The sequence below is a fragment of the Poecilia mexicana genome, unplaced genomic scaffold, assembly GCF_051168715.1.
Source record: "Poecilia mexicana isolate PSO_F unplaced genomic scaffold, ASM5116871v1 scaffold_7, whole genome shotgun sequence".
Lineage (NCBI taxonomy): Eukaryota > Metazoa > Chordata > Actinopteri > Cyprinodontiformes > Poeciliidae > Poecilia > Poecilia mexicana.
Window position 1 is genome coordinate 15,869,584 of NW_028263376.1, and position 23,067 is coordinate 15,892,650.

General features: G+C 38.8%; 5 protein-coding genes across 7 annotated transcripts in view; 4 read left to right on the plus strand and 1 right to left on the minus strand.

Moving 5' to 3' along the window:
• The first annotated feature begins 308 nt into the window (after positions 1-308).
• LOC106921819 (trypsin-3) lies at positions 309-3,302 on the plus strand. The gene is made up of 5 exons (XM_014993736.2): positions 309-366; positions 1,472-1,625; positions 2,393-2,531; positions 2,626-2,880; positions 2,990-3,302. Exons 1-5 carry the CDS (start codon positions 309-311, stop codon positions 3,137-3,139), a joined length of 756 nt encoding a protein of 251 aa, XP_014849222.2. The 3' UTR covers positions 3,140-3,302.
• A 1,389-nt stretch (positions 3,303-4,691) lies between these two features.
• On the plus strand, positions 4,692-10,141 carry pink1 (PTEN induced kinase 1). Its single transcript, XM_014993757.2, has 8 exons — positions 4,692-5,160; positions 6,188-6,463; positions 6,892-6,995; positions 7,096-7,278; positions 7,395-7,558; positions 7,664-7,791; positions 8,790-9,020; positions 9,120-10,141. The coding sequence occupies exons 1-8, from the start codon at positions 4,804-4,806 to the stop codon at positions 9,402-9,404; spliced, it is 1,728 nt and encodes a 575-aa protein (XP_014849243.2). The 5' UTR covers positions 4,692-4,803; the 3' UTR covers positions 9,405-10,141.
• Positions 10,142-10,316: 175 nt separating this feature from the next.
• Positions 10,317-13,522, minus strand: LOC106921823 (tubulin alpha-1B chain). 2 transcript variants are annotated; one of them, XM_014993759.2, is made up of 4 exons: positions 13,384-13,522; positions 12,380-12,602; positions 12,153-12,301; positions 10,317-11,415 (listed from the first exon to the last, which is right to left on the minus strand). In XM_014993759.2, the coding sequence occupies exons 1-4, from the start codon at positions 13,384-13,386 to the stop codon at positions 10,435-10,437; spliced, it is 1,356 nt and encodes a 451-aa protein (XP_014849245.1). In that variant the 5' UTR covers positions 13,387-13,522; the 3' UTR covers positions 10,317-10,434. The 2 variants fall into 2 exon arrangements, with proteins under 2 accessions (XP_014849245.1, XP_087863275.1); XM_088007149.1 differs by lacking the exon at positions 13,384-13,522 and having other exon boundaries at positions 12,380-13,092.
• A 955-nt stretch (positions 13,523-14,477) lies between these two features.
• agmat (agmatinase (putative)) lies at positions 14,478-19,630 on the plus strand. Its single transcript, XM_014993760.2, has 7 exons — positions 14,478-14,804; positions 15,710-15,912; positions 16,084-16,132; positions 17,428-17,623; positions 18,597-18,776; positions 19,110-19,194; positions 19,313-19,630. The coding sequence occupies exons 1-7, from the start codon at positions 14,515-14,517 to the stop codon at positions 19,384-19,386; spliced, it is 1,077 nt and encodes a 358-aa protein (XP_014849246.1). The 5' UTR covers positions 14,478-14,514; the 3' UTR covers positions 19,387-19,630.
• A 2,663-nt stretch (positions 19,631-22,293) lies between these two features.
• Positions 22,294-23,067, plus strand: part of hspg2 (heparan sulfate proteoglycan 2) — a 117,515-nt gene continuing 116,741 nt past the window's right edge. For both annotated transcript variants that reach the window (XM_088007151.1, XM_088007152.1), the window contains exon 1: positions 22,294-22,913. In XM_088007151.1, coding sequence (XP_087863277.1) covers positions 22,845-22,913 — 69 coding nt within the window. In that variant the 5' untranslated portion in view covers positions 22,294-22,844. The remainder of the gene's footprint in view (positions 22,914-23,067) is intronic.

Sequence of the window (23,067 nt, forward strand, 5' to 3'; positions counted from 1 at the left end):
AGGAGAACACTGGTCTCACCAGAAGCACAGAAGGGTTCAAGCTTTTCACCTTACGGTAAGCGGAAGATAATTCAATTAAACTCAACTCTTAACCATCACTGATCTGACACTGATTTACAATTCATATTTAATTTATGTAAATTTGCAAAGAATGCACCTGTCAAATTGAGTCAGATGAGATTCAAACTGTTAAAACTGTTTTATATGTTTGTTTAATCATGTTGAAATGACAATAGATGCTCCAATATGTATTGTAATAAAGCTGCAGAAATACATGCTTCTCTATTACAGATTATTTAAGGCCAACGATGTCTCCTCAACAAATTGCAACAGTGCTGTTTATTCTGTCTTCAAAAGTATGCTCACGTAAGTTCTTTATTATATTTTAAAAATATAATCCTAACTAAAATCTTTGAACATTTTAAACAAATACATCACCAAAGCTGGTGAACGCATTCCTGTGTGTAAACGTAATTGTGTTGCATGTTATCTTGTTTACAGTTAAGCCCTAAAAAGATTACGTCTTAGATGCAAAGTAACCTATTCATTTGAACAACACATTTCTTCTTACTTCTTAAAATGCAATGAAAAAAGATTTAACTGTAAAAGGCTAAAGATTAGGGTGACGTCAAGGAGGAGTTCCCATTTTAAAGACTTGGACAAAAGAAGAGTTTGATTATTGTAATGGAAAAAAAAAAATTCACCACCAGGGTATAAGTAATTCAGGGCTCATATGGTGTGCATATGTGTGTGCACCATATTCACACACGCATACGGTGCGCTTAAACCTGTTCTGGTCTAATAACTTCCCCTGTAAAGACCAATAGTCAGGGCCACATTCAGAAGGATGTGGCCCCTGGGTCTAGGTGGGCCCGGTTTTGGTGCCCCACCAACACAAGATTATGTTACATGCGCTAATATATATAGCTGACCACCAACTTCAGGGGTTTTAGGCCTTGTCTACATGAAATATATCTTCATATATGAAATGTAACTTTGCAGTCAGGCTTTATAAAAAGTTGCAAATAAATATGGCATCATTTCTAGAAATATTTTCATGCATACAGACAAAACAATCACTGAAATATGCAAAAGAAGATGTGGAGCTTTTATAAAAGTGTTCTTCCATCTGGTGTCATTAGAGTTGAAAGTCAGGTTGGAGGTGTGGCTGTTTTTTTTTAATATTTCTCAGGGTTTTCTCCACAGTTCAAAACATGCTTATGATGACTGTGCCTCTGTCTCCTGCATCAGTAAGCCTATATGTGAACAGCCACCTGATAGGCTGAATAGGAGCCCAACCCTGTTCCTATGCTGCTCCTATGATAGAGCATCATTTTTTAGGGGAATGGGTTGAGATTTGGTCTAGGTATTGAATTAAATTTGCGCACACCTACCAAACTTTTTTTTTTCTTTCTGTTGAATGTTACAAGTGCCAAAACCTAAATACCCTCCTGCTCACTGCTGTGAACAGAAAAGCTTGATGCAAGGATCATCGGGGGTCAGGAGGTCCAACCGTACTCGATCAAATACCAGGCCTCCCTGCAGACTGAGAAAGGGGAGCACTATTGTGGAGGAACACTGGTGGACAAAGAGTGGGTGGTGTCTGCTGCCCACTGCTGGAGACCGTAAGAACTGAAATTAAAGAGATGTTTGATTTAAATTGCATTTAATCTCTGTTTCATTTTCATTTTATTTTTTTATTTCATTTACTTAGTAAATAGTTCATTAAAGAGATCATGAATGAAAAGCATAAAAAAGTTTACATTTATATCTGCCCCCTATTCACATAAATAGAAAAAATAGCTTGAATAGCTTATCAATTCATAAGTCTGTTACACGGACTAATAAGACTAATACAAAACATCAGCTTATTTAATACCACTTCGCTTCATCATAAGGATTTTCAAATTTCAATTTAGTTCTTTTTATTTCACTCTCAATATTATTTGATAAACTGACACATTTTTAATACCACTTCCTCCTAAATATTCAAAACAGATTTTTACAAATTTGTTTTTTGTAAATCTGTTCTGATTATTGTTTGGTAATTTTTTTTTACATGTAATTTATACATATACTTTAAAATGTTCTACTTAATTCATTAAGTTTCAGTATGTTTAACTATATAAATATTGGGTTTATGTAATCTCTGTGTCCACTTCCACTTTTGACTCTAACAGCTCTCTCCTGCGAAAGAAAAATCATATTTATGAATGTTTTACAACTACTACCCCAGGCTTCCACACAAAATGTCAGGAACAATCATGTCTGAGAAAAAGGCCTTTCTGTTTAGTAATTCTTTCACCTTATTTTAAACAGCAATAGCTTTGGATATTCTGATAATTGGATAATCGTTGCTCTTTGAATGGGACTTTTTGTTTTTGACCCCTAGGAGCCACTTGATGATTGTGGTGTTGAGTGAACACAACCTGCGTGAAACGGAGGGATATGAACAGAACTTCGGTGTCTCAAAAATATATGTGCACAACTACAACTATAAGACATTCAACAATGACATCATGCTTATTAAGGTTTGCAGACGGGGAGCGGTGGTGAAATAATAAATACCACGTAATAGAATTGACAAGGACTATTTGCTCATCATTTCACTGGTTTGTGTTACAGCTTGATAGGCCAGCAGTGCTGAACGCCTACGTCCAGCCAGTCAGGCTGCCTGATGAAAACACCCCCCTTTTAAGAGGGAATATTTGCACTGTGAGTGGGTGGGGTGTGACACAGGTTTATAGTTACGCGCTGTCTCCGGTGCTCCGAGCTGTGGACGTGACAGAAATATCGCTCTGCTACTATTACTACTGGGGCAGGATCACTGAGAACATGATGTGTGCTGGATCTCCATATGGTGGCAAAGATTCCTGCCAGGTACAAAAAAAACAGTTATTCTTCAAGTGTATATGTCATTATGATCAACTTTTATTTCAGGTCTGACTAAGTAAGATAAGTTCATCATCCTGCGCTTGGTCATCCACAGGGAGATTCTGGGGGTCCACTTATCTGCAATGGCGTCTTTGAGGGGATTGTCTCCTGGGGCATCAGTTGTGCAAATCCATATTTCCCTGGTGTCTACACCAAAGTGAGGAACTATGTGCCATGGATCTACTATATCATGAATTCTGATTAAACATTTAGCTTTAATCTTAATAACATCAAAACTTGTAACGCATAATTTTGCCTTCATATCTGCATGGTACTATAAATAATTTTTAATATAGCATAATAGTAAATCATTATGTAATGTTCATGTATTCATTTCTCCCATGCTTCATATAAAAGTCTTTCTTGCTTTTGTGGTTATTTGGATTAAATATTATTGCATTAGAATAAACTGCAGAACTACTTTTCTGAATGTCAAATGAACACAACTGAATTATTTAGGTGGTCACAATTAAGTAGTAATTTATTTGTTAAGAGATTTCTAACATATTCCCAAATAAAAGCATTTATATTGGATCTTGTTTTACTTAATAAAGAACAGCATTTTTATTTTAATAGTTATTGGATCAAGATAAACTGCATAGTTGGCTAAAGCTCTAAATGAGCTCACTCAATTTTTTCACCACAAGTCATTTCATGTATGAATCATTATATATCAGTTGATTGTCTTGAATATGTATATTTCAAAGACTGTTGACATGTCTACTTAACTGTATGGCATGCTTGAAAATGTTCTGACAAATAAATACATATTGTTATATACTGAGTGAAAATGGTAAAGTAATTAACAAAGTATGGCTGTTTAAATACACAGTGATTTTTTTCTCATGATCTGATATTAAATCAGACTCTCACCATTTCCTGTTTTGCTCTGTTTGGATTACCAGGACTATTTCTGTTTGGTAGTTCCAGAAGTTTGCAAACATTTCCATAGTAATTGGTGCATTTTAACAATTAAAACCTTGGACCAGGTTGGGTGCAGCTTCGGAAGACCACATCACAGTGCCGCTGTTGTCAGCTAAAAATAAGAAAGTAAGGCTATAATTCACACATATTAATCAAAGTGAAACTATCAATTTCAGTTGGAAAATTCAACATAAAAGCATGGAACCATCCTGTCTTAATTCAACAGTTCAGCTGCTTGTGGGTTAAATGTATAAATCACAGTGTAACAGTTTTTGAATGTATATTTGCAAAAGTGTAGTGTCCTGTATGACATAGCTCAAATAATGTCAAACAAGTTTCCTTTAGATGAGAATGAGTTTACTGTACTCCAGTAGCCTCTACAATCCAACAAAAACAACAGACGCCTTCAGAATGCGGTGGGGAAAAAAATATTCGCGTAATATTTTTGTAGCCAACAAATCTGAAATAATGTGTGATTTTTATATCAATATGAAATAAAAACTCTGTGATATGATTCACACACTTGTTGAACCTAAGTAATAAAGTAACCAGTGAACACATAAAAGCAGATCGTCAACACCATTTTTTGAGTAGCTGTCTTGATTACTAAGTAAGATTAAGATTGAATTGTCAAAACTTATATACGAAATGTGATATTTGGGTTTTCTGTTTTATACAGCATTTTATTGGTCTCTCTAGTTAAGGTAGACACACTCCTGCAGTTTCTTTTCCACCAGTTAACTGTTTTTCAAAATAAATAATTCCTGCTGTTGCACTTTTTCAACGCCAGATGTCACTAAAAATAACGCTTGAAATATTAACTTCTGTGGCGCATGCGTGGATGGTGTTGTTTTTGTTGCGCTAACAGTCCGCTACCTTGGAACAGTAAAATCGGGACTGAGGGTCACAGAAAGGGCTATTTGAGCCTCCTTTTCTGGGTTCATCATGTCTGTGAAACACGCCATTAGCCGAGGGCTGGAGCTCGGCCGGTCCTTTCTTCAGATTGGTCTCCTTAAATCAGGCGGCCGAGTCGCAGCAAAGCTCCGAGCTGACCGTTTCCGTGTAGGCCCGTCGGTCCGCACCGTTCAGCCTCAGGCTTTCCTGCCGGCCCGGTACCGCTATTACCGCACCTCTCTGAAGGGTCTGGCGGCTCAGCTTCAGTCCGCCGGTTTTAGAAGGAGGTTTACCGGCGCGTCGCCTCGGAACAGGGCCGTGTTTCTGGCTTTTGGCCTCGGTGTGGGGCTTATCGAGCAGCAGCTGGAGGACGACAGACAGAGCGCTGCAACATGTCAAGAAATACAGGTATGGTGACCTAAAGATAGATTCTGATTCAGTAGTTCGATTTCTTTTTATTTCTCTATCTCACTGTTTACGTTTTAATGATGTTTTTTAAATCTCTTTCTCACTGTTTATTACATACTGTTTTTATTTTAATTATGTAAAGCACTTTGAAATGCCTTGCTGCTGAAATGTGCTATACAAATAAAATTTGATTGATTGATTGATTTCAAAGCCTTCAAGCAATCTTGACTGCTTTTGAAAATTCATACTTGGTTTGGTCAGACCTCAATAGAATTATTATGCATTTCCCACATTCAGTATATTTTATTTTTAACCAAAGGACAAATAAATGTTGTGGCCAGGAGTGATCTTGTGTAGCAGTCAGTCTAGCAACAAATCTGAAGAGGCCTCTGACTGAAGACTGTTGCTGTGAGAAGGCTATGAATTTCATACCAATAGGACAATATTTGGGGAAAATAGATAGGGCATGTATTTATTGGCAAGCTAATAATTTGCTTTGCCAAAAAATGCATCCCCTCCAAACTTGAAGAATAAAAAAGCTGAGTGAAATAACTTTTTCTACTCACATTTGTTCTATGAACTGCTGGGATGAGTTTCTACTGGTAAAGGTTTCATATAAATAGGACAGGGGATACAGATATTGACAGGCTAATAGTTTATATTGCCAAATAATGCATCTCCCTACTAGCTTGGAAAAATAAAGAGTTAAGAGTGAAATAACATTTTTTACATAATCACAGTTGTTCTATGAACTGCTGGTATGAGTTTCATATCAATAGGATACTATTTGGGGAAAGTACACAGGGCATGCAGATATTGGCAGACACAAAATTCCTATTGCCAAAAAATGCATCCCCCTCATAGCTTGAAGAAACAAAGAACTAAGAGTGAAATAACATTTTCTACATAACCACATTTGTTCTATGAACTGCTGGTTTAATTTAGACATGGTTTGCCCAATATAAAGTGAAAACTATCCAAGTTAGTTAGAAATATCTTGTAATCTGTTCTTCCTCCCAATGTGCAGGCTGTGTTTAAGAAGAAAAAAATCCAGAGCACACTGAGACCTTTCACCTCTGGATTCAAACTGGAGGACTACGTTATAGGGAACCAGATCAGTAAAGGCTCCAATGCGGTCGTGTATGAGGCTGCAGCTCAGTTTTCTCACCCTAAGGAGACAGAGAGAGACTCGACACTGGTGGAACTAAAGGACAATGAAGAGGAAGTCCAGAAAGTGCGATCTCCGGCATGCTGCTCCTTAAGAAACTTCCCCTTGGCTATCAAAATGTTGTGGAACTTTGGGGTGAGTAATGTAAATATAACAAGCAAATGTTGTTATATTTCTCACTGTTTATTCTATGTCACATGCTGTTCGCATTTTAATTATGTAAAGCACTTTGAAATGCTTTGATGCTGAAATGTGCTATACAAATAAAATTTGATTGATTGATTGATTGATTGATTGAATAAAAGCTTTAAAAAATAGCTCAAATTATTAGAGGTGCTGTCTGAATCAATTGGAAATGCTCAAAAATAGATTTTATTCAGTTTAATTTTTTAGCAAAATTATATTTTTGATTATTATTTTATTATTATTATTTAGGAAAAAGCTAGGCAGCTATGCTAGCCTAATACGGCTAATTTAGATTACAGAATTTTATGCACAAACCTATTTTTGTTTAAATTTAAACTGATGGAACTTTCTAATTTTTGGGTGTTTTTTTTGTACAGGCTGGATCTTCAAGTGAGGCGATATTAAAATCTATGTCGCAAGAACTTGTCCCATCTGGTCCTCTGGCCTTAAAAAAGGAAAAAGAGCGGATTACCCTGGATGGGTAAATATTATGTGTTCGGATTCTTGTAATCCTGTCCTGCTGTTCAGATCAAAGAACTACAAACATGCTGATGAATCCTTCTGGTCTCTCTGTAATGCAGACGTTTCGGAGTGCTTCCCAGAAGAGTTTCAGCTCACCCAAACGTGATCAGAGTGTATCGGGCTTTCACCGCGGACGTGCCGCTGCTACCAGGTGCGCAGGAGGAGTATCCAGATGTGCTGCCAGCCAGGCTCAACCCAGCGGGCCTCGGAAACAATCGCACTCTTTTCCTGGTCATGAAAAAGTATGGCTTAAAAATGTTAAATATGACTTGCCATATTTAATCTAAAACATCCCACCGTATTATCAGGTTTAACACATGCAGTGCTTCATTAAGCTCCTGTTGTTTTTGTTTTCTAGCTATCCCTGCACACTGCGGCAGTACCTGCAGGTTTCCACACCCAACCGCAGGCAGGGCTCTCTGATGGTGCTGCAGCTCCTGGAGGGGGTGGACCATCTGTGCAGGCAGGGTGTTGCTCACAGGGATCTGAAGTCTGACAACATAATGGTAGAGTTTGACTCAGGTCAGATGTAAAAACACACACAAACATAAAAAAAAAACATGTTAATCATGTTTCTATCAGATTTTATTTAATATTTTGGCCCTCTTTCCTTTATTTTTCTTGAAGGTGGCTGCCCCCGTTTGGTAATTACTGACTTCGGCTGCTGCCTGACCCAGAATGACTCCAGCTTACAGCTTCCATTTAACAGCATGTGGGTCAGCAGAGGAGGAAACGCTTCACTCATGGCTCCTGAGGTGAGTCTAAATACTTCAACCACAGTAAATACTTTCTGACACAAGTGAAATATTTCAATATGAGGCTTCAGGAAGGTGATTAAAATGGCTATGATGCCCGTTACCTCTTGAAGTGTCACTTTGTCACATTTTGTAATGCTGAAACTGCAAATCTCAATGTGTTTTGTTGGGATATTTTGACTTTTTAACCCCTAAATAAAATTAGAATTTATTTTATTAGTATACTGAATCCATCTGTGCGTAATCTAAAGAGTTTAGCAAACCTGTGTGTGGAAAACTTAACACAGCACATCAAACTGAAGTATGTCTATTTAAGACATAATTTGGAGCTGGAACCATTAAGGAACATCTTTGGGAAGATTTAAAACTTGATGTTGTTGTTTATTTATATCAAAACATTTCTAAGACTTTTGATTTACCATTTTCAAAATAAATTCAGTTACTATTGTCTAAAACCCTCAAAAACTGTATGTATTGTTGCAACTGCTAGTTTAGTTTTGCCGTTTTTTCCACCTTTTGTTCAAATAGCATATCATAAATTTGAAAATATAATTAAATGTAGTTACTGTGTACAGTTTAGTAATACAAAACACATTTATTAATGAAACTGGTTGTCTAAAGAGCTGCATGACATATGGGAAACAGTATTTGGAGCTGATTGCTGTGCCCCTAGTAATAAATTATTTTTATTGTCACTTTTCTTGTCATCACAGTAATACCACAAAATTTTGTGATAAAACCTTAAGTCTGTATTCCCCATGTGTAAAGTTAATCAAGACATACCTTGTAAAATTTAATTTTCCTTTTGCTTGATTTTGTGTCGGATTATTGCATAAAAACCAAATAAATGCACTGAAGTTTGTTGCTATTATGTAAAAGAAAAATGTGAAAAAGCTGAATTGACATACACACTTGTGAACACACTTTGTAATGATTTATTAATGTGACAATAAAATGATGAGTTAAAACTCATTAAAATGTGTTGTTCTTGTCTCCAGGTGGTGACTGCAGCTCCAGGCCCTGATGTGGTGATCGACTACACCAAGACGGATGCCTGGGCTGTGGGAGCAATCTCCTATGAGATTTTCGGACAGCAGAATCCTTTCTATGGAGCTGCGGGATTGCACAGCACAAACTACCAGGAGAAGCAGCTGCCTCCTCTTCCTGCCTGTGTTCCAGCTGATGTCCAGTTAGTCACTAAACTGCTACTCAGGAGGAACCCAAACAAGGTAAAAGCAGGTTCCTAACTTAACTGAAGGATAAGTTAGGACCAAAAAACAGCACAAATAACTGGAATCTGCACTGAATGCATTATTCTTCCTCTGCAGCGCCCCAGTGCTCGTGTTGCAGCTAACATGCTGCATCTCAGCCTCTGGGGTCGCAAAGCCCTGGGTAATCTGGACAGCGCTGGCATGAGAAAGCTGGCTGATTGGCTGTTGTGCCATTCGGCTGTGGTCCTCCTGCAGGGCTGCAGCGGCCCCAGTGGGAACAGAGTGGAGGCGGAGCTTCAGAGGAGCTTCCTGTCTAACCTAGATCTAGAAGAGCTGCGTGCCGCTGTAGGCTTCCTCCTTTATGGGCAAGATCAGAGCAGGGCCTGCATCATGTTTCCATAAATTCACTCAAAACTCAGAAAACTCTTGTGTGTTTAGTTAATAAGCTAGTATAAGTGTAGTGCTGTTAGTGTTATGCATCATTTTACCAGTTGCAAAACTGCAACTGGATTGTATTATCCTTCTTCTGTGCGTTGTACACAATGTCCCACACAAGTCTTCAGTTGTGTGTCACTTAGCATATATCCATTTCTAACTAGTGCTCTGCATTTAAATCTCAGGGTTAAAGACATCGGTGTCTCTGCATCAGTTTTTCTTAATGTAACTCCCCCAAAATGAATTGTCGATAATAGAGAATACTGATGGCTACTTGTAGTTGGGTTGTTAAAGATGTAAGATCTTTTATTTATTTTTTAATACTTACAAGAGAGAACCACGACACATACAGTAGTTTTTAAGCCACAAAGTTGAGGCCAATGCAGATTTTTTAAATTAAAACAATGCATTGCACTTGTTAGGCTCTACTGTGTAGGGTAACGTAGTTGCCATTTCCATTAAACACCTGGTTATCATTAAATGTAGATAGTTCTACATTTTTCTGTATGCTTTCTGAACACAATACATGGAAAAAAATATAAAAAAAAAAACATTTGTTTTGCTGTTTGCACTTTATGTCCAAGTTTGCACATTTTCTGAACTCTAACCAAATATTACAGATGAGGGTGGAGGGAAACTAAATGAAAATACTGAAATTTGTTAGTGTTAAGAAAATGTTTGAAAAATAAAAGAATCTGAAAGTCTGCAAGTCTGATTTTTTTTTGTGTGTGTAGAAAAATGTTGTGTTCAAAGAGGGAAGCTGAGTTGATGCTTGAATTCCTGTGCAGATTTCCTATGAAACTTTGTCATTTGCTCAAACATAAAGCAATGAATAACTGTAGCTGTTGGGTTCACAGAACCAAATAAAAACAAGAAGACTTCAGTTTAGGAAACTTTATTAGAGATCCAATCTGACAGGAAAGAATCTTGTGGTAACCTAATATTTAACTTCAGAATGGCGGAAATGCGCTCATCTTAACTCATCCTCACACTACATTTAATACTCCTCTCCTTCCTCCTCTCCCTCACCCTCAATTGAGTCGACTCCCACCTCTTCATAATCCTTTTCCAGAGCCGCCATATCCTCCCTGGCTTCAGAGAACTCTCCTTCCTCCATCCCCTCACCCACATACCAGTGGACAAAGGCCCTCTTGGCGTACATCAGGTCAAACTTGTGGTCGAGCCTCGCCCAGGCCTCTGCAATGGCTGTGGTGTTGCTCAGCATGCACACAGCCCTCTGGACCTTAGCGAGGTCACCACCAGGAACCACAGTGGGCGGTTGGTAGTTGATGCCAACCTTGAAACCAGTGGGGCACCAGTCCACGAACTGGATGGAGCGCTTGGTTTTAATGGTGGCGATGGCAGCGTTGACATCTTTGGGAACAACATCGCCACGGTACAGAAGACAGCAGGCCATGTACTTGCCATGACGAGGGTCGCACTTCACCATCTGATTGGCCGGCTCAAAGCAGGCGTTGGTGATCTCGGCCACTGAGAGCTGCTCGTGGTAAGCCTTCTCGGCGGAGATCACAGGGGCGTAGGTGGCGAGAGGGAAGTGGATACGAGGGTACGGCACCAAGTTGGTCTGGAACTCCGTCAGATCAACATTCAGAGCGCCATCGAAACGCAAGGAGGCAGTAATGGAGGACACGATCTGGCTGATCAGCCTGTTCAGGTTGGTGTAGGTGGGGCGCTCGATGTCGAGGTTTCTGCGGCAGATATCGTAGATGGCCTCGTTGTCCACCATGAAGGCGCAGTCGGAGTGCTCCAGGGTGGTGTGGGTGGTCAGGATGGAGTTGTAGGGCTCCACCACCGCGGTGGACACCTGAGGAGCCGGGTAGATGGAGAACTCCAGCTTGGACTTCTTGCCATAATCCACAGAGAGACGCTCCATCAGCAGGGAGGTGAAACCAGAACCGGTTCCACCCCCGAAGCTGTGGAAGACCAGGAAGCCCTGCAGGCCTGTGCACTGGTCAGCCTGGAGTAACAGAAACATAACGTGAGCCATTTTCCAATCTTACCACAAATTTTTGGTTGGATTTTGGTCTCAACTTTGAATGTAGTTTGATATAGTCCATATAGAGGTGCACAAAACTGATATTGTGATTTATTTTTATTTTTTTTCCAACCCTGTAATATATGTTGTAGTGCCCAGTATTAACATCTGCTGCTGTGAGACTCTGGCTGAATGTGACATAAGTTTGAAAATGCAGTTTGATGGCATTTGGAAGATATTAGCCAAAAATGATTGGGCTCCAAATAGTCTTTACAATATGAATATTGCACACACTGTAATTGTAATAGATTTGTGATATATTGTGCAGAACTAAGTCCATCCTATACAGAATGGGATTGCCACCAATTAAGTCATTTATGAGGATTTTGGATTCGGGACCAAAATGTTCAGCTTTGGTCTCTCTGACCAACAGATTTGTCTACCCAGGCTGTGGAATCTGCAGCTTAGGTGGTTGCTTCTCTGATTAATGCTCTCCTTGTGGGATCTGTCAGTTTTGCACTGGGTTTATTTTTGGCAAATCAAACTAAAAAGGTCTGAACACAAATGCATGCCACACTTTTCAAATTTTTATTTGCTAAAATTTTTTGAATACAATAAATTATTTCCCGTCTACTTCACACTTCAAATAAAATGCTTTATTAAATTAGGGAAATTCAGGGACTACTTTGTCAAGAGCCTGCTTTGTAAAATTGACTCACCAGTTTGCGGATCCTGTCCAGAACCAGATCGATGATCTCTTTTCCGATGGTGTAGTGTCCGCGGGCGTAGTTGTTGGCAGCGTCTTCCTTCCCAGTTATCAGCTGCTCAGGATGGAACAGCTGGCGGTACGTCCCAGTACGGACTTCATCTAAAGAGATAAATGCAATAAGATAAATTCTCCAGTTTAATCAGTAAATAATGAGACATTAATATTTGTGGAATTTACCAATGACAGTGGGCTCCAGGTCCACAAAGACAGCTCTTGGGACATGTTTTCCAGCTCCAGTCTCACTAAAGAAGGTGTTGAAAGAGTCATCTCCACCGCCGATGGCTTTATCGCTCGGCATCTGTCCATCAGGCTGGATCCCATGTTCCAGGCAGTACAGCTCCCAACAGGCATTGCCAATCTGGACACCAGCCTGACCAACATGGATGGAGATACACTCACGCTGGAAAGACAAAGCAAAACGAAACATTTTTCATTTGCACCAAAGGAAACCGTTTTTCAGAGAAGATTGTTCAAACTGAGGTCAAGGACAAGAACTCTTCTTTCTCAGGCCATACATGTATTTTTCTCTGCTTACTTCAATTTTTATTTATTTATTTTTTTTACAAAGATAGCAATTCGTTAAAATTGTGAATCTTTTTTTTTGTTTTTTTGCTTTAAATAAAGCAGTGCGCTTTGTGCTGCGACACCAAACTGTCAATTGCTCAGAGGATTACTGTAGAGAGAGGATTATCTAGGTCAGACATGTTGCAGGGCTGGGAAGCTCCTCTCTGCTCAGCCTGTTTGCCATTGGATTCCTGCTGAAATAGATTTTATTTCTGGTGACAAATATATACATATTTCACCCAGTTTTGTAAAACTGCTTTTTAATTTTTAATGGATTGCATTTGGTTAAGTGTTGGATTTATTTAGTGTACATTTACATAAGGACGCCTTACAGGCACAGACAACCAACCTGATAACTAGTTAATAAGACATGGTGGTTAAAGAAAGGCATGCTGATTTAGAACGACCCTTATATAAGTGAAATATTTCAGACAAAACTGAAATACATATAATAATATATTTATTATAAGGATTTTACCTATTCAGATCGTCAGCAGGTCGAAAAATGTATCAAGACAAAGCGCAATACAGAAATGGCCTACTTTCCTTAGATTAGACCTTAAAAATAGCAGCTTTGCAAATAAAACGTTTGCAAAGAAAATGTAAGGCATGCTTACCATGTTCTCTTGTCGATGTTATGCAATGCAATGACAGGTTCGGAGGAGAATGTGCGTCCGTGCTGCTCTGTGGATGAAAGCTGCTTTGGTGACGCACCGCACGCGTCCTCAGGGAGGATACAGAGGCGCGCGCACCATCCACCACCACCCACACAAACCTGACATCAACCTGCATGAATGATGCGCAGACAGGGAGACGCAGCCGATCCGAGGAGGGTATCTGGTACAGAAACATTTGGCATGAAAATAAATAAACAAATAAATCAGAAAATGGTGGATGGGCTAAAGATGAGGAGGTGCGCCATTTTATTGGGAAATTAGGGGACATCCAGGGTATGGATTCTTTCAACACATTGCCCACATCCAGGTGTAGTGCCACCAGATATGTCAAGATATGTATCAGATTGTTTATATTGTTTTATTTTTTTTTTTTAACGTCAGTCCAAAATGACTGAACCCTTTTAGGAAACTGCTTGTGCCATCCTTAAATCATTTAGATATTTTTTCTCCCACGCTTTTTTGCAGGATAGTTTCAGCCAAATTGGAGAGCTATTAAGCACGAACAGCCTGTTTAGGGCTCTCCATTTCTCCACCCACAAACAGTTTTATTTTTTTCTTTTAAAAACCACGATTCTCTTGCTGCTTAGAGTTAGTAATAAAATGACTTCCGGCCACACTCCACCGGGCTTCTATAGTAGGATGCAGTATTTATGGAGTATAGCACGCTGAACATGTAGAATGTTTTTTTTTATTATTACCAACCTAAAAATCACAAACTGTAATGTGCAGTAGATGAACTCTGATCTGAAGTGAGGCTCCTCCCACAGCGCGCCTCCCTTCTGAAAAATATGACCTTTTGCTGCATTCAAGCTTCCAAGTGCGTTGTATTTTTAATGCTCACAAGCACAGGATTAATGATAAAAAATTCTATCTGCCAGCTGCTGTGACATACATTGTGTTTCTTTATTCGGATGAATATTCCAATACCTAACATGTACACGGTCAGTTAAATTTTAACTGCATATTATAGATTCTTGTCATGCAGTTTGACGGATAAATGATTACGAGCTTATAAACGTAGCAGAGTAGGTGGCCCTTTCACACATGCCATAATTTGCTTAAGCATCAGACATGTTTTCATTTTGGAGAAACTTAGGTTTAACTCGTGCAGCAGGGGTTTTCTTTTCCTTTCCCCGACAAGCTTTGGGTCAGTGCAGGAGCCGAACTGGAGGGTGCTTAATTCCGAACCGAGACAGCTCCGGGAGCCGATATAATGTTCCACCGAGCGCCGAGTTTGTTGCACGGGTGTCTGGGATCTCCACCATGGCCAAGTTACCTTATCGGGAGACGACCGACGGGCTGGACGCGGCGTTCATTGGTGTTCCGATTGATACTGGGACTTCGAACCGGCCAGGGGCAAGGTGCCATTGTTCCTCCTCTGGTGGTCAAAACTTAGAAAGAGTGTCATTAGTGATTTACAATTATAAAGGCATATCCTTCCATGTAGCTGACTGCTATTGCGTGATATGACGTCGGTCTTAAGTTTTTTTTTTTTTTTTTTAACTTACTGCAGCTTTAAAGAGAATTTAAATATCTAAAAAAAGAAAAAAGAACGATAAAGTTGAACCCATCAAGGTATTACTGGACGAATATATAAACAAACTAACTTTAGCATCAAATAAAATAATGTATTGCATTCATTTGTCATCTAATTGCTTTGAATCCATGAAGGATGAAGGAGTTCCAAGATTATCCACCTTTATACATGAAAGTGTGCAATACTGTGAAAAGTATTTGCCCCCTTAGAGATTTCTTGTTAATTTTACTGATAATCAAACTAGCCTGAGTGCAGTTGTCAAATAATAATTTCCTAAACCAGCCAGGTCCTAATAACTGCTCGTCTCACCCTAGGCAGCAGTAAAACTCATCATTCGTTTTTTTGATTACTGGCAGTGAGCAGAGGGATTTTGGCCCACTTCTATTTGCAGAATTGCTGTAAGTCAGCTACAGTGGAGGATCTTCAGCAATGAACAGCCTGTATAAAGTCATCCTAAAGAATCCTAATCAGAAGTCCAGACATTGACTAGGCCACTTAGTGTGCTTCAGATTCAGTTTTCACAAATGTCCAAGTTGTGTTAGAAAACTTTTGTCCCCTAATCTTTTTGTACTCAGTCCACCTCTGTCTGATATTAAAGTTTGCTTGATGATTTGAAACAATTAAGTGCAAAGAAAAACAAAAACAACTAAAACACAATGTGCACGGGGTTTGCAGGGTAACAAATGTAACTGCATGTATTAATGTCTACTCTTTTCACACACTCTACAGGTTTGGTCCACGCCAGATCAGAGCAGAGTCTGCCTTGCTGAGGGCTTACAACAGTGGCACCAGGGCAGCGCCTTACGAGTCCCTGATGGTTGCTGACATCGGGGACGTAAACGTTAACTTGTACGATTTGAAAGACACCTGCAAGCGCATCACGGAGGCCTACAGAAAAATCCTGGCCACTGGCTGTATCCCTCTGACTTTGGGTGAGAGCAGCTGAGATCACAGATATCAACTGTTTGCTCAGGTTTTCAGAAAGCAACAGCTAAGTAAATGATTTAGCGCCTGGAGACAAAGTCTCACCCCTGTGTGCAATAATTAATTATCTAGTTTGCTCTTTCATAGCTCAGATGTTAAGCAAATGTTGGTTTCTGCAGGTGGCGATCACACTATTGCGTACCCAATACTGCAAGCTGTAGCAGAGAAGTAAGTATCCATCATTAGAAAGAGGAACATGATTGAGATTGTCAAAATTCAAGATTGTTCAACCAAAGTGTACATATAGTTATTAAACAAAAAATTGAGAATTTAAACCATAATTGAACTTGCGATTATTTATCTACGCTCACCATCCCATTTTAGGTACTTAATAGAAGAGAAATTATTTTTCCATTTGGGTTTGATGCAGAACAGAAGCAGCCCAGTGAGTTGTGGTTCTCGTTGGTTATAATTTCATTAAACATAATCTTTTATGGTCTGTTTTCTGTCAGGTAGATATTTCACTCCAGGCATTCCTTAGAAAGGACCTGGCAGCATATATTGTTCCAAAACCTTGAATCAAAATTACTATTGGTGTCTTCGCAAATATGTGTCTTGGCACTTCATTCACACCATATAAGTTGCTGAACGTCTTTTTTTTTCTCTTTAGCTAAGTGGATTTAGTCTTGTTGGCATAGAGAAATGAATTTCAGCTTTTAGATTAATCAGTGCAGTTTCAGGTTAGTTTTCCACCTCCAAAACGTGTTTAAATTCTTTACTGATATGTAGCTTTTTCCTGGCATAGTAGCTGCACAACAAATTTACAAAGTTCTCTTGAAACAGTCTGTTTTTAGTTAAAAGGCTAATGATAGAGGTTTATTTTAAGCAGGTATATTTGTTTTTGAGGCAAAACTGTCCTAGTAGTTCTGCAGAAAGGAAATCTGAAAACGTAAAGCTACGATTCTCATTCCAGTCCTACAAAGTTCTAGAACAGAGATATGCAACCTGCATTTCTGCCTCCAGTTCAGCCGATTAAAACTCGTTTAGAGCAGCAAATATAACGAGACCTTTTTTTTTTTTTTTTTTTTTTAAAAAAAGGCCGTTTATAGTTTTTGATAAATGCTGTCAATACAAAATGTTTTTATTTTTAAAGAACCACCATAGATCTTAAAATAAATAAAAGCATTAAATGTTTGCAAACAAAAGAAGAATGCATAGGAGGAGAGTGGGAGTGTAGAAGGAGGTTTATGACACATAGAGATTATGTTTTTAGATCTGTTTTGATTTCTGATGTGTGTATGATCATGTTTTTGCATAAAAATATGTGTACTGTTGTGGAATTTGCGTAAAAGTTGCAGAAGCTGCTTTCTGCTTACAACAAGATATAATAATTTTCATACATTAAAATCATTTCCAGAACCACATGATTCCAGATTGAATCATGCGACCCTAAAACATTAATAACAGATAAAATATGTCTATTAGATACTCCACATTTAGTTGTCTGTGTAATAACTTGTCAGGCATGGCCCTGTGGGTTTAGTCCATGTGGACGCTCATGCAGACACCAGTGACGTGGTTCTGGGGGAGAGGATCGGCCACGGCACCCCGTTCAGACGCTGTGTGGAGGAGGGGCTCCTGGACTGCCAGCGGGTGGTCCAGATCGGCCTGCGAGGCAGCGGGTACTCAGCGGACTCGTACGAGTGGAGTCGGGCTCAGGTACAGTCTGGGTTTCTGTTACATGGTGCTGGTTTCACACCATACCCAGTGACAGTGTTAGAAATGTCACTGTGTTGTTAATGGTTTGGAACCTGTAACCAGTCAGTCACGGCTGCACTGTGGTGAAAAGTGTTTGGAGCTTCTTCTGTCACTTCTTCCTTCCTTTTATTGTTCCTTACTTTCTTCCTTTTTTAAATCATTTCCTTTGCACTTTCTTTCTATTCTATTCTCTTTCTTTACATCCTTCTATTTATCAAACATTGTTCTTTGGTTCTTTCCATCCTTTCTTCCCTCTTTCTTATCCTTCCATTATTTCAATTTTTTGTCTTCATTTGTTTCTTCTCATTCTTTTTTTATCATTCCCTTTCTTTAAACGTGCTTTTCTCATTCCTTCCATCCATCTGATCTTGATTGGTTACTCTTGTTTTCTTCTATCCTTCCCTGAATTCCTCATCTTCTAACTCCCTTCTTTCTTTCTAACCTTTGTGTTTTCTTTCTTATACCCTCTATGATTCCCTCCTTCTTTTAGTCTTTATTTCCTTCCTCACTTCCTTCCTTCTTTGCCTTCTCTGCTTCCTTCTTTTGTTCTTCTCCCCTTCTCTCCTTTCTTCCCTTCACCACTTCCTTATTTCTTTCTAAACTTTTTTTTTTCATTCATTTCTTTCTTCTTTTGTAGATTATCTCTTTAAAGCCTTGCCGTGATAGAATGTTGTTCAGTAAATTTATAGTAAACTTTTGTATTTAAACTTCTGAAATCTAGGCCAAAAACAAGCTGAGGATCTTGCTAGTTAGAATTTTGAAACAATGCATGTACGGAAGTGTGTAAGCTCCTTTATTATAATCTGAGGCAGCATTATCAAAATGTCTGCATTCCTCTGCATCATTCACATTGTAAGAATCCTTCACTTTATCACATTTAAGTCACAAAGCAATGAAAACGATCCTTCATCTTCCCATTTTTTCTGACCTGCAGGGTTTTCGTGTGGTCCAGGTGGAAGAGTGTTGGTTCAAGTCTCTCTCGCCTCTAATGTCTGAGGTGAGGGCTCAGATGGGCGCTGGGCCGGTTTACCTCAGTTTTGATATCGACGCTCTTGATCCAGGTTTTGCTCCCGGAACAGGAACACCGGAGATAGCAGGACTCACTCCCATACAGGTAAACACAAGCTGCAGTCATTATAACTTGTCAATAAAATGCTAATTTAAACATTATTGGCTGAGTTTTACCTGTAAGGAGATTCTAATTTTTTTTTTACATCTAATACTAATTTTAAGAAACCAAAGATAGTAAATGAAGGCTGTACTTTAGCCCTTTAATTTTGCACGTTTTCCTGTCTTTAATTGGATCGATAAAAGTTTGATCCATCTATTTAGAATCGTATAAGTTGTCAAAAGTATTTTTCTCATAAAATCACTGCTAGTTGAAATATGTTTTGATATGTTTTTCTTTTCTCAGACACTAAAATCATTTTTAAAATCTTGAACTTAGGGAGTTGAGATTATCCGAGGCTGTCGAGGGCTTAACCTTGTTGGATGTGATCTAGTGGAAGTTTCTCCACCTTATGACACTACAGGTACTTTACACAATCGATTCTTAAAAAAACACTGTTATTATTAGTTTTAAAGTATTTTCTGTAGTTTTTTTTTTTTTTTTAATAACCATGTTATATCTACTTTCATTCTCTTTAACAGGAAACACAGCCTTGACTGGGGCCAACCTCCTCTTTGAAATGTTATGTGTTTTACCAAAAGTGAAATACTACTGACCTGGATGTAATATTTGGTGCTGCTTTTTAAATTTTTAAATGTTATCAAAGGTTAACTTGGGTGCAGTACTGTTTTAAAAATACATTTTCATTTCCGATCCAGTCTTATTCGAATTGTAATTAAATGTTATACTTTGATAATTACATATATTAGCAATTTAACATGAGCTGGAGTTCTTTCTCCTGTAAAGAACCTTAAAGTGACATTTGTTGGGAGATGGCTAATAAAATAAACTGAACTGGACTTAATGGAGATGTTTAATGCTTAGAACTTTATTTTATATTAATTTATTCCTGAATGTGACAGGGTCTGTAACATTGACAGAAGTTCTAGTTGCATTCTGTGTTCTTTTCTGAATAAAAAAAAAAAAAAAGATTTTATATACACGTAGCTACAGAAAAAGTTAGAACTTGTGGAGCCAGAAAATCTTAAAAGCAGTGAATCTCAAAATTAAGAGAGTGTAATTTGTTGGATTTTTATCAGAGCAGCAAAATAAACGTGTCATTTTATTGCAGTCAAATGATGACACAATAAAAAGAAAAGTTTGACTCATGCTCACCAAAAATGCCAATAACTGTGGACTTTGTTTCACATTTACCTACTAATCATCTATTGCCATTTTATTATTAGACAGCAACGTACAAGGAAAACCTGTTGGGTTGCGTAAGGGTTAAAACACTTATATATTTGAAACACTTAGTGTCAATGAGCTGGAAACAATAACAGTTTGTCCTCTTTTTCCTTTATTTAGCTCTAGATTAGAATTAACTCCACAAAGAATAAAACAGCATTCAGTATAATTAAATGTGCATCAGGCTCTAAGGGCGTTGACCTTGTGCGACAGGGGAAGGCAATCATTCTTTGGTACATTTGTTTTCTACAGCTGCACTGGTTGGCAACACGCACTGTGCTAAAGTTACATTGACTGCATTCGGGTTCTGAACTCTTAAAACCAATGTCATCTTAGACTATTTAGAAGCAAGAAGGAACAATAATTTAAATAATATATTTAGATTAAGCATCAAGTAAGAAATTTACCCTGCTGCAATTATTAACCAATAATGTTTCTGTACCTTCAGAAGGGCTTAGACAATGCTGCCAATAATTGCAAGCAGGACCAAACAAGCAGGCGGCATTGTTTATCCCAGAATTACCAGTTTATTTAACATTTTTGGAGCATTTTTCCACATCTTTGCTGCCAGCTGAAGGCAAGGGAGGAGTCTCTAAATCAGACCGCTGTGGTCAGAAAGATGCTTTAAGAATGCGCTCACAGTCAAAGAAAGGTTCACTCCAGAAATGAACTCTCTCGAATGTCCAAGAGTGTCTGAGAAAGGCAGACAGGAATTCCAGCTCTGAAGCATGCAGCTAACTTGATTCAAGATATAGTTTATATTTATACTTGGCTTCATGTTAAAAGCAACACTGCTCCAATTATTTTTTGCAGAAGGTCTTGTATATTCCTAAGCTCCTGTGATATGACGCTGTCTTTTCATTTAAGATGTATAAACTATGTTGTATTGGAAGCATTATGTTTGTACTTTGACCATAAAGCCAGATGGTGGAACATTGACTGAATTCCAGCCCAAGTTGTTATTAGCCTTCTCTGTATTTGTTTCACCTTACTTAGTGAGCAAAGGAGAGTGACTCCTCTACTCTTCTATTTAGGGCTCCTCTTAATTGGCAGCAGCTGTCCTTTTTAAACTTCAGAGTGATTCAGGAAGCTTCCTTATACAAAATAAACAAAACAAAAAACAGATGCAACCATCCAGCTGACAGCACTCAGCAGTTTTTCCTGCAAGTGGTAAATGTTGAGGACATGCAACACAAAGCCTTTCATTGTTCCTCAGTTTTTGAAATTTAACTCTTCCCATTAATATTTAACTGCTTTGTAATAAGTCTAAGCAAAACGTTGTGCCAGCAGAGGGCGCTCAAAGCTCAAAGTATTCTGCTCTTACGATTTTTAAATTCTGCCGATATTACAAATTAAACTGGTTTTAATGGCTGATTTATTTTATTTTATTTTATTTTTTTACATTTTGAAGCTTTTTAATTATTTAAGACTTTATACAACACTTACTTTGGATGACTTTTGGGGACCTTAAAAATATGCTGCCAGAGGGTGTGGAAAGCATGACAGAAAGTAAGGAACAGGTTTATCACAAGGTGTAAAAGCTGTTGGTATGTTTAGGGTAATGCTGTAATGTTTGCTTCAGTCCCACGAGTGAACTGCTATTTCAGATTAAATATTGGACAATCTATACATAATCTCTGCATTAATGCTCAACCTTATCTCTGATAAAAATGAGTCTTAATTTTTATCATGGTAAAATAAAAGAAGAAATGAAGCAAAACAGCTTTATTCCTCCATATATGTTACTGTTATTGGTATTATTCCTCTATAACTGTTAGTATTATTGAAAAATAATAGTAAAGTATTTCAACAATATTATTTCAGTTGAGTGTTATCGTCACTGTGATTATATTTATACACAGTACCTTAGTCAAGCAGCCAAAAGGCCGATGGTAACTTTAGGGAGAGATCCAAACCTCGGGTGAGCAACGCTGGTGATCCACAAATCCAGCTGATTAGTGCATGTATGGACTGTCAAGATTTTATGCAAGACTGACCACTACCGGATATCCTTCCTGTCCAGCATCACCACCCGCGACTCTTTGAAGAACCCTGGATTATGAGTTACAAAGTTTAATTTCCTTTTTGGATAAATGTTTTACTCCATTAAAATCTGACAGAGGTTGAAGGATTTTGCAGTGGAGAACTGAAAACATATGTACAAAGCTTATAGAAACATATCATTGCCCCAATACACAAGCGTCACACTTAATTAATATTTGTGATGATTTGTGGTTTAAACAAAACATTCACAAAAGGTTTACGGGTCTGAATTGCGCAAAGCACGGCACTGCATATGTGGACTGGAGTTTTCTTAGGACTCCATTCATGTGAGAAGAGTGTGGTCACCGTGTAAAAGAGCCAGCGTGGGTCTAGGTGGCGTCTCCCCCACGCTGGGATTAGCTGTCCTTCTCTTTCAGCCCTCGCTGAATTCCATTCCGCCTTTTACTTTCTCGGCTTCCCTCTCTGCGCTCCGGAGGACTTCCCAGTGACTTTGCGTGGCCGCATTCAGCCCCACTCTGACTAACTCAAAGTCTCAAAGTACTGCTGCTGCTGCGCAGGAAGGAGAAGAAGCAGTTTGGAGGTCTCGACATTTGGCGTGTTTCCGCAACCTTCCCCCTCTCCCCTCTTCCTTAGGGAAACGAGCGCGAGCAGGGAATAGTTTTTACCTGTTGATGAGGTCCCACGGGTGGGAGAGGAGCAGGCGCATACAGTGTGAAAAAAACTCGCTCCAGCACCGGACCGCGGGAAGCGAGTAAAGGACCTCGGGATTTTTTTTTTCCTTTTTCCCCCAGCAGAAGCAGCCTTTGCTGGGTTGGTGGAAAAATGGGCTCTCCGACCTCCTGGAGCTGTGGACTTATGGTGTCTTTGATACTCGCATGTCAGCTTGTTTCTGTAAGTGAACTCCAACTTTTATCTTTTGCACTTTTAAGCACTTCGCTGGACAGATTCAGATAAAACATATTCCCCTCAGGTCAAAGTAACACATTACTTCTTTTATGCCCCCTGCGGGGAAAGAAAATGGTGTTTTTGATTTATGTTTTTATTT

Bases quoted from the DNA above. Each gene is read 5' to 3' on its own strand.
- LOC106921819 (XM_014993736.2), top strand. From the start codon at position 309: ATGTCTCCTCAACAAATTGCAACAGTGCTGTTTATTCTGTCTTCAAAA. The intron at 2,532-2,625 runs GTTTGCAGACGG...TTTGTGTTACAG, and splicing joins ATGACATCATGCTTATTAAG to CTTGATAGGCCAGCAGTGCT. The intron at 2,881-2,989 runs GTACAAAAAAAA...GGTCATCCACAG, and splicing joins GTGGCAAAGATTCCTGCCAG to GGAGATTCTGGGGGTCCACT.
- pink1 (XM_014993757.2), top strand. From the start codon at position 4,804: ATGTCTGTGAAACACGCCATTAGCCGAGGGCTGGAGCTCGGCCGGTCC. The intron at 6,996-7,095 runs GTAAATATTATG...TCTGTAATGCAG, and splicing joins GAGCGGATTACCCTGGATGG to ACGTTTCGGAGTGCTTCCCA. The intron at 7,279-7,394 runs GTATGGCTTAAA...TTTGTTTTCTAG, and splicing joins CTTTTCCTGGTCATGAAAAA to CTATCCCTGCACACTGCGGC.
- LOC106921823 (XM_088007149.1), bottom strand. From the start codon at position 12,629: ATGTTTCGTTTTGCTTTGTCTTTCCAGCGTGAGTGTATCTCCATCCAT. The intron at 12,302-12,379 runs GTAAATTCCACA...TTATCTCTTTAG, and splicing joins CCTGGAGCCCACTGTCATTG to ATGAAGTCCGTACTGGGACG. The intron at 11,416-12,152 runs GTGAGTCAATTT...CTGTTACTCCAG, and splicing joins TGGACAGGATCCGCAAACTG to GCTGACCAGTGCACAGGCCT.
- agmat (XM_014993760.2), top strand. From the start codon at position 14,515: ATGTTTTCATTTTGGAGAAACTTAGGTTTAACTCGTGCAGCAGGGGTT. The intron at 16,133-17,427 runs GTAAGTATCCAT...ATAACTTGTCAG, and splicing joins CTGCAAGCTGTAGCAGAGAA to GCATGGCCCTGTGGGTTTAG. The intron at 18,777-19,109 runs GTAAACACAAGC...TCTTGAACTTAG, and splicing joins CAGGACTCACTCCCATACAG to GGAGTTGAGATTATCCGAGG.